Source organism: Medicago sativa, chromosome 2 (genome assembly GCF_051527215.1).
Source record: "Medicago sativa cultivar Bolivia chromosome 2, Bolivia_mono, whole genome shotgun sequence".
In the NCBI taxonomy this organism is placed as follows: Eukaryota; Viridiplantae; Streptophyta; class Magnoliopsida; order Fabales; family Fabaceae; genus Medicago; species Medicago sativa.
The window spans coordinates 78,484,067-78,499,533 of NC_140750.1; the positions used below are offsets into that span (position 1 = coordinate 78,484,067).

Sequence of the window (15,467 nt, forward strand, 5' to 3'; positions counted from 1 at the left end):
ATATGGTTTTTCGTTTAAATTCTCCATGGACAAGAGTAATGAAAGTTCGATTGAATCAAATGAATCCAAATCCAAAACCCTCAAAAACCTATAGAAACCTCTCTCTCTCTCTCTCTCTCTCTCTCTCTCTCTCTCTCTCTCTCTCTCTCTCTCTCTCTCTCTCTCTCATGATGGCTTCGCACGACTTTTCACACATTCGTCTCCTGACGCAACACCATGCATGACCTCAACTAAATATTGTATAAATGAACAAACAAGTGAAATTTTACAAGTAGGAGCACCTAGTGTGCATTTTTTTTTTTTTAATATGGAGAAGTTGGGAGTCTAGAATTCAAACATTGACCCCTGCATAATATTGTCATTGCAGCTACCAACTGAATTGTGTTTGTCAATTCTACATTGATGTAAAAGTAAATTACACTTCATCCCCTAAGAGAAGCTTGAAATTGCAGTCATCCTTATGAAATGTTTATCACAACCTCATTCCTTAGTAATTAAATATGCACTACACTTTAATCTTTTTAACATACATAATATCTTTATGATGTCTACTAACTTTCGGCCACCATTTGAGAAAAAATAAACTCATTTCTTTAGATGCACTACACTTTAATTAAACTAGCATTAACTACATAATTATCATACACCAATCCAACCTTAAAAGAGCTTAGATGACTCATATTTTGAGTCACCACACCTCCAAATTTGAACTATTGCCTATCCTCTGGGAACGATAGAAAATAATTAAACATGTTTTATGACAACAAATTTCAGAAGCCAAGTATTCAAAATTAGACCTTATTAAAAAATTTGCACATCCATGTAGTTAACCTTACACTGAGAGTTATTCTAGTGGTTAGGAAAGGTCTTCCTAAGATAATTGGAACTTCTAACTGATGATGAAATCCACGGGGAAAACAAATTTGTCCACCCTTGTGATAAACACATCTTCAATCAACAAATTGACATGTCAGCAAGCTGAAGTGTAATAGTTATGGGTCTTGCTTCCCCGATACCAAACCTGTAGAATATGGACATAACATGAAATTGATACTAGCCCATAAATTGCATAAATGACACATTATAGAATTGTGATTGTGAAACTCCCTGAATCTTTTTTTATAATTTTATATCCGAGCACAATTCAAATGTTTTATATTTAAATTATTGTTTAAACTTCATTTCTCATTTTAAAATTCTTCTGTATAATTTACCAAAATCCAAATTATGTTTAAATCCTTCTATATAATTTTAAAATCTTTGAATTGAATCAAACTAATTATTACAATGAGGAATCATAAATTAAGATTCTAATTAAATATTGGAATTCTTCTATAAATTGCAAACAAAATCTCAATTTATTTTTTGTTGTTAAGAATTATAGTTAAAGATTAGTACAATTAAGCTTACAAATTCAAGTGTTTAATGTCTAATATATCGAGTAAAAAAAAATCCATTATACACAATTTACAAAAAAAAAGGGGGAATTACTCACTTTAGTCCCTGAATAGCAAATGAGTCGTCACTTTAATCACTGAATGCAGATAAATTGCAAAATAGACCCTGAATGTAGACTATGTTAGTCAATTTAATCCCTGAATGCAGACTCTGTTAGTCAATTTAGTCACTGAATGTAGACTCCGTTAATCACTTTAGTCCCTGAAATTGACCAACAGAGTCTACATTCATGGACTGTTATACAATTTCTCTGCATTCAGGACTAAAGTGACTAATTTCAAAAAAAAAGTTAGGGTCGTTTGTTCATAAGACATAAACAGCCACGTGGCAAAATATTGAACACTGAATTTATCGTACGGACAAGAAGTCTTCAAAGTCAAATTGTCGTTTACTACAAAGGAACAAAGTCCAACGTAAGAGACATACACTTTTCCGCAATTTCAGTTTCAGTTCTGAGAAATTAATGTCAATTTCAGTCTCATTACTGTGATTGAGCTCATCACCACCAACAACAAAGAGTGAGTGAGTTCACCATTTTGCTTTCCATTTCCTCAAATTTTTCCACTTTTATCGAACATGCATGTACTATGTTAATGTCCAAAACCATGATGCATGTCTTTAAATAAAAATTTCTTTTTTACCCTTTTTGTTTTTTTGTTGTTTTTGTGGTATGTGACAGGTGAAACTATATACATTCATTGGAGTTGTGGAATTTGGTGGGTGAAATTAGAAAGATGGGTGTATCAGATGTGTGTCCTACTGTGGATGCAATTAGGGCATTTCTTGAACATTTGGTTGATCCAATGCTGGCAGAAATACCTATTCTGGATTATCCTCCACTATCACAACAGCAGAAAGTTGCAAAACAGGTTTTTTTTATTTTTTTATTTATCTTGAAACTTTTGTTATGGCAATTCAAAGTTTAATTAACATCTAGGTGATTATTGATAGAGTTAAATCATATTTAGTTAGTTTGTTAATAATTAGTTTGTGGTCAATTTCTGTGGACTAGTTCATATAGAGTTAGCTCTGCTTTGGCTTTAAATGGGTCCCGTTAGTGCACAGTGGGATGTTAGTGCACGGTGGGATTGATCTCCTTAGACCGGATATCGAGTTTTCAAAAGAAAAATAATAAAAAATAATAATAATTTGAGTAAGTTAGTTTGTTATTAGGTTCTAGTTGTGAGTTGTTAGAGATAGTTAGGTGAATATTTAAGGAACAATTGCATGTGTGGTCCTTTAAGTTTAACCTTCATTTCGTGTTGGTCTTTAAGTTTAATTTTTTCCAAATTGGTTCTTTATGATACATTTTGTTTTCACAGTTAGCCTTTAGGTTATCTTCCCGTTGCATTATAGTCATTGTTTTAGGTTCGTAAATTTTAACCATTCCTTCTAAATGAAGACATTGTTGCGAACAATGAGATACTGGGGTTTTAATGTTTTTGGATTTGAGAATTTAGATTTAAGTGAGAGGAGAATGGATTTGGACATGTTTGACATGTCTATATAAATTTTCTCAAAATTAAAATGTCATACCTGCTTCATTTTAACAGAACTTGTTAAGAAGGCTAGAAGTGAGTATATAACGTAACATAAAAGACCAATTCGGGAAAATAAAAACTTAAAGGACCAATCCGGGAAAAAAGGTTAGACTTAAAGGACTGCAGATGTAATTTTTCTATATTTAACTAGTGTGTAATTTTTCTTTTCCTTTTTCTGATGCAACTTGTGTGCAGTTGGTACTATATATAGATGTGATGTAAAGTGTAAGATACACAAGTCCCACAAGTGAATCATTTGAGAAATATAGTTTACAGTTTTAGTTTTTCCTTTTTAAGTGTTTTAACTCAAAGTGTGTGTTCATTCTTATTATAGTTACAACAATGATTTGGAACTGATTTTGGTTGGCCCTTATGGATAATGTTTTGCCACATATGCCAATGTAGATGAAAAATGTTGTAATATTGATAATTTCTTATCACCAACTATTCTTATGTTCTTTTAATGAGGCATTTCACATGATATCTCTGAGTTAGGGGTTGTGTAGCAGTAAGTCAGATTCATAAATAAACCGAATCACCATTTTCCTTCATGCATGTAAATTGCTATAGTAAAATGTGTCTTCCATATTATTTACTAAAATTATCTTTTGAACTTTTGGGGCTAGTATCCTTCTGGTATGTTTAAGTTTGTCTCAATGCAATTCTTAAAAAAAAAAATAATAATTGAAGTTCCTATTTGATTTTAAAGTTCAAGAACCACTAGTATTAAGTTGCATGATTATGGTGTAGGTGCATGCTGTTGTGTTACTGTACAACTATTACCACAGAAAACAGAATCCAGAGCTAGAATTTGTGGCATTTAGTGAATTTTGCAAGTTGATTGTGGATCTGAGACCAGCTTTGTTACCGTATATGAAATTCACACAGAAGCCTGTTGACCTTGTTGATGTGGAGCAGCAGTTGTCATTAACAGAAAAAGCAATCGTGAGTTCCTATGATATATGTACACTTTTAGACGTGTCAAGAAGTGTTCCTAATATAGAGGGGTGGCCCATTTCAAAAGTTGCCGTCCTTTTGGTCGATAGTAAGAAGGAGAACTGCTTCTTGCATTTTGGTTCTATCACTGATGGGGTACGGTCATTGATTGAAAAAGAAGTGGATACCTCCAATAAAATTTCTGAAGTTACCACCTCCAGTAAAATTTCTGAAGTTACAAGTGAAATCAAAACATACAAAAAAAGAAGAGTCGTTAAGAAGCCTTCGAGAAACGGATCAAATGTTGATGAAGATCGAATTTTGCAAGCTGGATATTCTGCTGTTAAGGAAGCTGCGGGTAATTATCCTTCTTCTACAGAAAGATTGCAATAGCTATTGTTAGCAACTATAGTACTTTAGTTTTAAGTGTATTTGTAAGTTATTATCTCCTTTTTTATTTTTCCAATTTATTTAACCTAGTAAAGATGTCCACATGACAATATGAAATATCACGCTGTATACTTTACGTTATCTATATATTTTGAGGTTAATATCAGAACATACTTTGTTCTTCCTTATTTTTCTGTATAGTAAATAGTTTTTTCTCTATTAAATTCTTCTTGTAGCATCTTGTGTTTTGATTTAATATATCATTATTTCTTAATTTATCTTTTAACAGGAGTTTTTTATTCATAAAAGTCGAATACTATTCTGGTATCAATATTTCTTATTTCACCTTATGAACAGGTGTCAATAGTATTGATATTATGCTTTTGGAAAGTTACACTGTGTATTCCCAGAGCAAAGAGAAGACAGCTTCACGCTTTTATATAATGAAGTGCTCACAGTCGATCAGTGAAGGGTTTACTCAAGTTCCTATCAAAGATTTAACTGAAAGGTTCGTTACAATTGGTATGGTTTTCCTATTGGCTGATCACTGTCTCAAGGGTGAATTGCGTAACTGTGTCCGGTTTTTCCATTGATGCGAAGAAAAGGTTTCGTTTTTGTTTCATCCATTCAGTTAGATTAATTTTCCCTTGTCCAAAGAAAAGTCGAATATACATTGTTTGCATACCAGGAATTGTCTTCACTTCTAAATCTAGTTATAAACTTTTTTTATGAATCTGTACATGTTGACTTATAAACATCCATTTTGATAGTCATTTTATATCTGATTGTTAACAAACTTGTGTCTGCTTCTCGTTGACATTTTATATCTCATCTTTGGATAGCGTCCGGGGTCCTTTGGTCAAAAGAAGTTCTGGCAGTTGGACGATCACCTCAGTTGTCGAGTACTTCCACATGCTTCCTTATTCCAAAATAATCTCAGAATGGATTTCTAGGTTGGTATAATTCTACTTTCCCTTTTTCTGATGCCCAATTTAGATTGATTTACAATAATGAATTCTGACCTCATAATTAAAGCCTTGGAAACATAACATAGATTTCCTCAAATTATTTCTCATTTCCATTTTATGCTCTCTTTTGCCCATCTTTCCATAAGATAATGATGGCTATTTGCATATTATGTTCTTTGTAGAGAAACATTCTCAAGTAGTTTGCAAGATTCAAAGCTGGCTGATAAACAATTCCCGAAGCTTGAAGTTACAGAATCACATATAAGTAGCGAGGCCCTGTCTGTTGGTCTTGATAACAAGCCATGCAGCGAAACTATTGTAACTCTTAATCAGAAGCAACTCCCGAAGCTTGAAGTTAAAGAAATTCATGTAAGTAGCGAGGGCATGTCTGCTGGTCTTGATAACAAGCCATGCAGTGATACTATTGTAACTCTTAATCAGAAAGAGAAGAACGGCTGCGATACAATTACACAGTGTGGTTCTGTCAAGAAAGACGAGGATATGGATGTGGATAACTCTTCAAGAAAGAAAACAAATCTTGAAGTTACAGAAGCACATGCAAGTAGTGAGGGCATGCCTGTTGGTCTTGATAACAAGCCATGCAGTGATACTATCGCAGCTCTTAATCAGAAAGAGAACAACGGTTGCGGTACAATTACACAGTGTGATTCTGTCAAGAAAGACGAGGATAGGGATGTGGATAACTCTTCAACAAAGAAAACAAATCTTGAAGTTACAGAATCACATGTAAGTAGTGAGGGCATGTCTGTTGGTCTTGATAACAAGCCATGCAGTGATACTATTGTAACTCTTAATCAAAAAAAGAAGAACGGCTGCGGTACAATTACTCAGTGTGGTTCTGTCAAGAAAGATCATGATATGGATGTGGATAACTGTTCAACAAAGAAAACAAATCTTGAAGTTACAGAATCACATGTAAGTAGCGAGGGCATGTCTGTTGGTCTTGATAACAAGCCATGCAATGATACCATTGCAGCTCTTAATCAGAAAGAGGACAACGGTTGCGGTACAATCACGCAGTGTGGTTCGGTCAAGAAAGACCATGATATGGATGTGAATAACTCTTCAAGAAAGAAAACAAATCTTGAAGTTACAGAATCACATGTAAGTAGTGAGGGCATGTCTGTTGGTCTTGATAACAAGCCATGCAGTGATACTATTGCAGCTCTTAATCAGAAAGAGAACAACTGTTGCGGTACAATTACACAGTGTGATTCTGTCAAGAAAGACGAGGATATGGATGTGGATAACTCTTCAACAAAGAAAACAAATCTTGAAGTTGCAGAATCACATGTAAGTAGCGAGGGCATGTCTGTTGGTCTTGATAACAAGCCATGCAGTGATACTATTGTAACTCTTGATCAAAAAGAGAAGAACGGCTGCGGTACAATTACTCAGTGTGGTTCTGTCAAGAAAGATCATGGTATGGATGTGGATAACTGTTCAACAAAGAAAACAAATCTTGAAGTTACAGAATCACATGTAAGTAGCGAGGGCATGTCTGTTGGTCTTGATAACAAGCCATGCAGTGATACTATTGCAGCTCTTAATCAGAAAGAGGACAACGGTTGCGGTACAATCATGCAGTGTGGTTCGGTCAAGAAAGACCATGATATGGATGTGGATAACTCATCAAGAAAGAAAACAAATCTTCAAGTTTCAGAATCACATGTAAGTAGAGAGGTCATGTCTGTTGGTCTTGATCAGAAAGAGAACAGCGGTTGCAATAAAATTACACAGTGTAGTTCTGTCAAGGAAGACCAGGATATGGATGTGGACAACTCTTCAACTTTTCCATCTAAACTCAAAGAAGAATACCAGAAGCATATTGCCAATACTTTACAAGTTAATGAAGAACAAAAGATAGAAAATTCATCGGTGCAACATCACTCAAATGAATGTACAAGACCTAGCGAGGTTTGAAGTTTATCTTATCTCAAAATACTATTGTATATGTTTTAGACTATTTTTTGTATTTAGTAAACTCTTACCAGTGGAGTCTATAGAACTGCTAAAGTACATAGACTCTAGACTCGAGTTTTTACTATTTCCTTTGCTGTTGAGATGGATTTTTCTTAAAAAATCAGTTTCGAGGCTTTTCTAATACATATCATCTCCCATCTAACTACATGCCATTGGATTGGCAGGCTGAGAAGGTTGTTTCAACAAGGATGCACATTACTGAGAGTGGAATCAAAGATGAATCTGCTTTTGATAAGATTTGTGCTGATGCCACGGTTGAAAACGAATCCAAAGAAAAATGTACCCTGATTGCAGATAATTTCAACACAGATTTTGAGAAAGTTCAAAGTTTCATAGCTTCGAAGAGGAAGATGGGTCGATCTGATGTGTGTCCTACTGTGGATGCAGTTAGGGCATTCGTTGAACACTTGGTTGATCCAATGCTGCCAGCAAAGGCTTCTAGCCGTGATGCACCTCCAATATCTCAACAGCAGAAAGTTGCAAAACAGGTTTCTTCATTCATCTTTCTTGACCCTTTTGTTATAGCAATCCAAAGATTAACGCCTAGGTCATTATTTGAAATGATTTAGACCATTTTTTTGTTCAATATTGTTATTATTCTCTGCTTGGAGTGTTATGGATTAATAACAATACTTGCAACCAATGAGAACAACCAAAACCGTTAACATAAGAACGCAATTAACCAACCAACCAAAACCAGAAAATAAACCACTAACCAACAGTAACAAATAAGAGAGAAGGAAGAAGATAGCACCTAGAATTTACGTGGCTCAGCCTTACAGATCTACTACAGGGAAGAGAGCACAAAACAATTTCACCATGATGAGGAACAATATAACAATCCCATGCCATAGAGTTTTCCCTTGGCCCCTTGCAATACCTTGATCTCTCAATCTTTCTAATCTTTACACAATGTAGAAAATTTACATGAAACACTTCACACTATGATTACCCCTTAGTATAGTGGCATTCCCTAGCTATACAAAAATTTCAAATCTTTAAACAACTTGGTGTCCCTGCCTCACTAGATTTGACCTGCTTCACTTAAGAGGAGGTAGGCTTAAGATTAATTTTTTTTTAGGTATAATCCTGTAAAAAATAGAGGCAAATTTTTCTTGAATGTGCTTGAATTCTTCACACCCAGCAACATGCTTGCTTAATTTATATGGATGGTAATTACAATGATAGAAAATGAAAGATGCAATTTACTAGGGAACAATTAAGTTAGCACTACTTCCTAAGATACACTGAAGTTGTTCTACTTGATATTTTGGAAATGAAACATTAAAGTGGTCTTCGAAGTAGGAACGTGAAACATTAATTGGTTTTTGTTTCCAACAATCCCTTTTAATTAAAACCTTGTCTCGAGAAAATGTTTTGCCACATATGGCAATGTAGATGAAAAGTGTTGTGATATTGATCATTTCTCTTCGCCGAGTCTTGTTCTGCACTTTTTAATGAGGAGTTTTACATTATATGATACCTCGTTATTCATTTTTTGATCAGTGTTCTTCATATCAGGTGCATTCTGTTGTGTTACTGTACAACTATTACCACAGAAAACAGCATCCAGAGCTAGAATTTGTGGCATTTAAGGACTTTTGCAAGTTGATTGTGGGTCTGAGACCAGCGTTGTTAATATATATGAAATTCACGCAAAACCCTGATCAAACTGACCTCGTTGATGTGGAGCGGCAGCTTTCATTAACAGAAAAAGCGATAGCTAGTTCGTGTGATATATGTACATGTTTAGATGCGTCAAAAAATGTTCCAGATATAGAGGGATGGCCCATTTCAAAAGTTGCAATCCTTTTAGTCGACAGTAAGAAGGAGAACTGCTTGTTGCGTTTTTGTTCCACCACTGATGGGGTATGGTCAGTGATCGAAAAAGACGTGGATTCTTCCGATCAAGTTTCTGAAGATACAAATGGGCTCAAACATACATACAAAAAGAGAAGAGTCATTCAGAATCCTACAAAAAACGGATTAAATGTTGATGATGAATTTTTGCTAGTTGGTTATTCTGCTGTAAAGGAAGCTACCGGTAATCATCCTTCTTCTACAGAAATTTTGCCATAGCTATTATTAGAAACTATAGTTTTTTAGTTTAATTTACTTGTAGTTAAAATCACAGGTCAGGGTACATTCTCCCGTGTCAGTTTTTTCTCTTTTCCTTTTAAGTTTTCCAATTATGCTGTATACTTCTCTTATGTTTTCCATATATTTCGAGGTTAATATCCGATACATAATTTGTTATTCTTTATTTTCTGCATAATAAACAGCTTTTCTCTATTAAAATGTTACTGTAGTATATTGCATTTCGAGTTAATCTATCATTATCTCGTAATTTATGTTTTAACTGGTGTTTTTGATTGATAAACGTCGAATATGATTCTTGTATGCAATACAGGTGTCAATAGTATTGATATTATGCTTTTGGAAAGTTACACTGTGTATTCGGAAAGCAAAGAGAAGACAGCTTCACGCTTTTATATAATGAAGTGCTCACAGTCGACAGCTGATGGGTCTATTCAAGTTCCTATCAAAGATTTAATTGAAAGGTTCGTTATAATTGGTATGGTTTTGCAATTGGCTGATGACTCATATCTCAAGAGTGAATTTGCATAGCTGTGACAAGCTTTTCCATTGATAGGATAAAAAGTTGCCTTTTTTCATCCATTCAGTTTGATTAATTTTCCCTTGTCGCCGAAAAGTCAAGTATACTTTGTTTGCATACCAAGAATTGTTTTCACTTCTAAATCAAGTTATCAACTTTTTATGAATTTGTTTGGATAGCTACCTATTCGCCAGAATGTTACATTCTGATCATAAGACTGTTTGTTCTGGGCTTTGGACAATATATGATTGTATAATGATCTACTTGGAAAGCTGATCTACACGATCTTATTTATCATGGAGTGGTACTTGTAATTCAATACTTTAATATTTGCCCGGTTCTTGTAAAATAGTAAATCTGATTGTTAACCAATACAAAATTGTAATTTGATTATTCTCGAGAGCTTTTAGCTGCTCTGCTATAACTGTTTTTTTCTCAATTCTGTTAGAATGAATTCAATTCAGTTACATGAAGGAGGTGGGTCTATTTATAGATTGATCCTAACTGCCTCTAGCAGACTGACACATGTCAGTCAGCTTTCCCTAGATGACTGGCAGTTGCCAGTTAATTCAGTTAGGCAGTTACAGGTTGTTAGGGAAGTTACAAGGGATATAATCTAGTGTGGTGTAATCTATCATGATCATTATGTTCGCTTGCTATCTATTCTAGAGTCATTCCTTCAATATTAACAAACTCCGTGTTTGCTTCTCCATAACATTTTATATTTATCTTTTGATAGCTTCCGGGGTCCTTTACTCAAAAAGAGTTCTAGCAGTTGGACGATCACCTCAGTTGTCGAGTACTTCCACGTGCTTCCTTATTCCGAAATAATCTCAGACTGGATTTCTAGGTTGGTGTAATTCACCTTTCCCTTTTCTGATTCCCGATTTAGATCGATTTACAGTAATGAATTCTGAACTCATGATTAGAAGTCTTAGAAACATAACATATTTCCTCAAATTATTTCTCATTTCCATTTTATGTTTTCTTTGGAACCTCTTTCTGTAAGATAAGGATGATTATTTGTGTAAAATTTTCTTTGTAGAGAAACATTCTCAAATAGTTTGCAAGATTCAAAGCTGGCAGAGAAACAATTCCCAAAGCATGAAGTGACAGAATCACGTGTAAGTAGTAAGGGCTTGTATATTGATCTTGATAACAAGCCAGGAAGTGATACTAAAGTAGCTCTTAATCAGAAAGAGAACAATGGTTGTGGTATAACTATACGGTGTGATTCTGTCAAGGAAGACTGGGATATGGATGTGGACAAGTCTTTAGTTTTACCATCTAAAAGTAAAGAATGTCAGAAGCATAGTGCCAATACTTTACAGGTAAGTGAAGATCAAAAGATAGAAAATCCATCGGTGCAACACCACTCAAATGAATGTACAAGACCTAGCAAGGTTTGAAGTTCATCTTTTCTCAAACTACTTTGTTTATTACCTTCCTTCTTCTGACTTCAGTTGATGTTTTATTGCTAGAGTTGAAAAGTGTTCATTGATGTGATTTGACAAGTTATATGTTGAATATGCACCCGGCACATAGTATTAAATTATGTTTAGATTCTATGGTTATGTTTTAAACAATATTTTTATTGTACCAAGTAAACTCCTACTAGTAGAGGTTTTGATTATTTCCTTTGTTGTCGAGTCGTGATGGCTCTTAGTTAGAGAATATAGTTTCTTGCCCTCTCTCTTGAAGGAGGTTCCCCTACTTCTACGTTGCCTTTTTTGCTAAGAAATTTTTTTCTTAAAAGAAAAGCACTTTCAAAGCTTTTCCAATATTTATTTACATATATAGATTATCTCTAATCCAGCTACACGACATTGGATTGCCAGGCTGAGAAGGTTGTTTCAAAAAGAAAGCACATCACTGAGGGTGGAATCAAAGATCAATCTGCTTTTGATAAAATTTGTGCCGGTACCACTTTTGAAAATGATTCAGTAGAAAAATGTACCCTGAATGCAAATAGTTCCAACACAAATCTTGAGAAGATCCAAACTTTCATAGCTTCAAAGGGGACGATACTGTCACAAACTGCTCTCAATGCTCTTATACGAAAGAGGAATGGACTGGTAAAAGCCTCTTATAATCAATAATGTTGAATTACAGTCAAAACTTATATGCTTCTGTGTTATATATTTGTACTGCTATTGTCATCAATTTGTATTTTGACCTTTAAATTTTATTCGACCTGTTTATTTTATGGACCTTTACATTTATCTAAGATTATGTTTCTTTGAGCAGGCTCTTCAGCAGCGCGCGATAGAGGATGAGATGGCTGTGTGTAATATGAAAATTCAGAGATGGTTAGCTGGTATGTTTTCCTTTATTGGTTGTTTGTCATTACTTCTAATTTTGCTTCTCTTCTGCATTCTTCTATCTATAAGGTTTTTCCCCTTATGATAGATTTGTGGTCTGGCATAAATGGTACTGGTTTATTTACGTGATTATTAACTTCTTATAGACATTTACTCCCATCTCGCTGTCACTCCAAATTGTTAAATTTTTTTTTGCCAGTATTTGGATTTCATAAATTTAACTAGCACATTTTATCCTTGAACCGAATCTAAAGCTGCTTTGAGAATCTTGAATTTTCAATATGAAAATGATGTATTAATGACCACAAATTTCTTTTTCCGTTTCACCAGAAGATTATATCTGCATGGTGCCAACTAAATGCGATATTTTTCTGTTGTGCATAGAATACCGATAATTTTTTAAATTAACTGACTTGTGTGAATTGATTTATTCCTCTACACTACCATTTATATATCGACCATGTGAAGATGAAAACAAATTATTGTTTGTGTTTTCTTGTCAAACAGGCGAGGAAGATGACTTTGAATTAAAGTTAGAATCCATTATAGAAGGCTGTAACGGTACATGGTTAAGAAATCAAGGAAGGATGTGTCAATATCTTGATGATCAATGCTTACCTCCATCTGTTAAGAGTAAAAGATTGACAGAGGCAGTGCTCACTTTGCAAAGTCCGTGCCAGGCAAGACATGTTCTTTATTAATACTTGCTTTAATTTTTGAGTAAAACAAGAGAAAATGAATACTTATTAATTTTATTTAGTTTTGTAAATGCATAATCCGGCGAATGTTGCTATTTTATTGGAAGCATATTACTAGAAGAGTACAGCAATGTAGGATAAATATTTAGTATGGGAAACATGTATACAAGTCCAATGATCAAGAGGATATATAATAAGAAGAAACAATAATTTAAACTGTGAGAAAAAAGTATATAAAATGTTTTAAGAGGCCATAAGCAACTTATCAAGTGGAGTTGTGGTGTGGAATGATGCCAAAGGTATCAATTCTTGTGATTTTATGCTGCCGAATGCATCTTTTTAAAGAAACGTAGTTTGACACATTATTAATTTCCCTTCATTTTGTATAAGTACTTGAAAATTCTGTTTGATCTTGCAGGAACTAGATGGAATATGTCATGAAAATAATTGGATCCTACCAACTTATAGTGTATCTCTATCAGATGGTAAGACTACCTAACTAAGGTTGCTTGTACAATGCACCATTAGCAGCATGCAATTCTGGCTCAGTTGTAGAATGACATATTTTATTGATCATACATCTTACGATTTGTTATATTTGGTAATTAACTTTTGAAGGTGAATTTCAAGCTACTGTAAGAGTTAAAGGAGTGGACTTTGAGTATTCGTGCGAGGGAAATGCATGCTCCTTTCCTCGCGAAGCAAGAGATTCAGCTGCTGCTCAAATGTTGACCAAATTTAGAAGTGTGGCAAAAAATCAGCCCTCTAATTTTGGCTCTTGTGCTTGAAGCATTTTAATGGGTTCTTGACTAGTTGTATGTACATGAATTGAATGCAAGTTTTGGATCTTTTGTAGCTAGGCTCTTGTATTGAAACTGCAGTATCCGTGTGAATGAGCACAAATCAATCTACATATATTAATGGCTTAATTGCACTTTGGCCCTCCTTAGTTTCTTAATTGTATGATTTCGATCCCCATAGTTTCAATGAAGCGATTTTGGCCCCTCTACTTTCTCAATTATGTGATTTTGAACCTCTAGTTTACCCTTTATGATTTCATAGCCCCACATATTTTGACCAAATTTTAACTTAATCATGTTCATTTGACAATTTTATTTAAGGAAAATTGATATATTAAAATGTGACATAAATTACTTGTATTACCGTATTTTTTAATTTTTAATTTATTAATTTTAATAAAAGTGCTTAAATAATTAACATATATTTATTCAAAATAGTTAAAAAAAGGTATGTTAATTATTCAAAATAATTAACATATAATATAATATATGGGTATTTATAATGAAATGTATTTCGTATATGTTAGTAATTTTTTTCAAAGAGATTCTTATAATATTCTAAACAAGACTTCAAAAAAAATGGTGATGAAAAACTTTTAGGGTGTGTTCGGATGGAGAGTTTAGGAGAGGAAGAGAGGTGTGAGTTTACTTTTCATTTTTCAATTACGAACACTATAAAATGTTTTTTAAAAAATTAGCATAGCAACATGATAAACGATTATATAATACTTCAATCACACTCAATTTAGTTAAAAAAAATGTTATATAGTCCGTAATTTAAAAAAGAAAAGTAAACAACTCTCCTCTTCCTTCCCCTCCTAAACCCTGAATTCAAACACAAGTCAAATTTTTTTTTTAAAAGTAGGACTAAAACGAAACCCTGAATTCAAACACAAGTCAAATTTTTTTTTTTAAAAGTAGGACTAAAACGAAATGTTAGAATATTTATAGGGTGAAAAAGTATCTTAACACTATTTTTTAAGGAATAAAGTAGATAGCGGTCCCATTAGATATTAAAGTATCATATTTTATACTTATTAAAGACTGGAAACTACTGATACGACTCATGAGCTCAAATGAATCTTCATTCACCTTGATTTTTACAAAGTGAGTTGGTGGGCATTTTAAAGGCAACTTAATGCTTTTGTACATAACACAAGCAAAGTATTCAAAGATGACAATGCCTCTGATAATAATGGGACAAGACCACTCATTGTCCATCCAAGACAAAATAATAAAGCTGCATGAGATTCGTAGCACTTGAATTGCATTGAAAAAGCACATGTATACGTAATGGCGTGATTGCAAACATGTTAGCCTATTTAAGACTCTGAAGTTTTCTTCAACTCATTACATCAAAAACTATTGCCAAGTAATAATTTCAATGGCACCATCATCAAATGTATTTTTCATTGTTCACTACAATGGAAAATGCGAAAGAAATAATGATTTTGGCGTATATTTTGAGAGCAAAGTAAGAAAAGGCTTCAATGTAAGTCCTGCATGCACTTTTGCTTACTTAAAGCAAAGAATAGAAGAAAAATTCAAGTTAGGAAACAATAAGGTTGTATCTGAGATTATTTCTAGAATCCCTATGTTTATTGGAAAGACCAATATTCTATATGAATCGTATAAAATTACAGATAATGACGATGTTGAGTTTATGTTTGACATTTATAAGAAGCATGATGCAATTTTATCGATTGAGTTATGTGTTACGTACGATTGAAGATG

The 15,467-nt window shown here is 33.7% G+C and overlaps 1 protein-coding gene across 4 annotated transcripts; it reads left to right on the top strand.

Moving 5' to 3' along the window:
• Positions 1-1,880: 1,880 nt before the first annotated feature.
• On the top strand, positions 1,881-13,862 carry LOC146951075 (uncharacterized). Of its 4 annotated transcripts, none has more exons than XM_085747038.1 (16): positions 1,881-1,980; positions 2,138-2,327; positions 3,750-4,293; positions 4,683-4,930; positions 5,168-5,278; positions 5,476-7,231; positions 7,462-7,785; positions 8,819-9,341; positions 9,708-9,858; positions 10,654-10,764; positions 10,960-11,317; positions 11,753-11,989; positions 12,162-12,231; positions 12,743-12,915; positions 13,352-13,418; positions 13,552-13,862. In XM_085747038.1, exons 5-16 carry the CDS (start codon positions 5,238-5,240, stop codon positions 13,719-13,721), a joined length of 3,981 nt encoding a protein of 1,326 aa, XP_085603164.1. In that variant the 5' UTR covers positions 1,881-1,980; positions 2,138-2,327; positions 3,750-4,293; positions 4,683-4,930; positions 5,168-5,237; the 3' UTR covers positions 13,722-13,862. The 4 variants fall into 4 exon arrangements, with proteins under 4 accessions (XP_085603164.1, XP_085603162.1, XP_085603163.1 ...); XM_085747036.1 differs by having other exon boundaries at positions 4,683-4,833; XM_085747037.1 differs by having other exon boundaries at positions 1,881-1,976.
• The last annotated feature ends 1,605 nt before the right edge of the window (positions 13,863-15,467 follow it).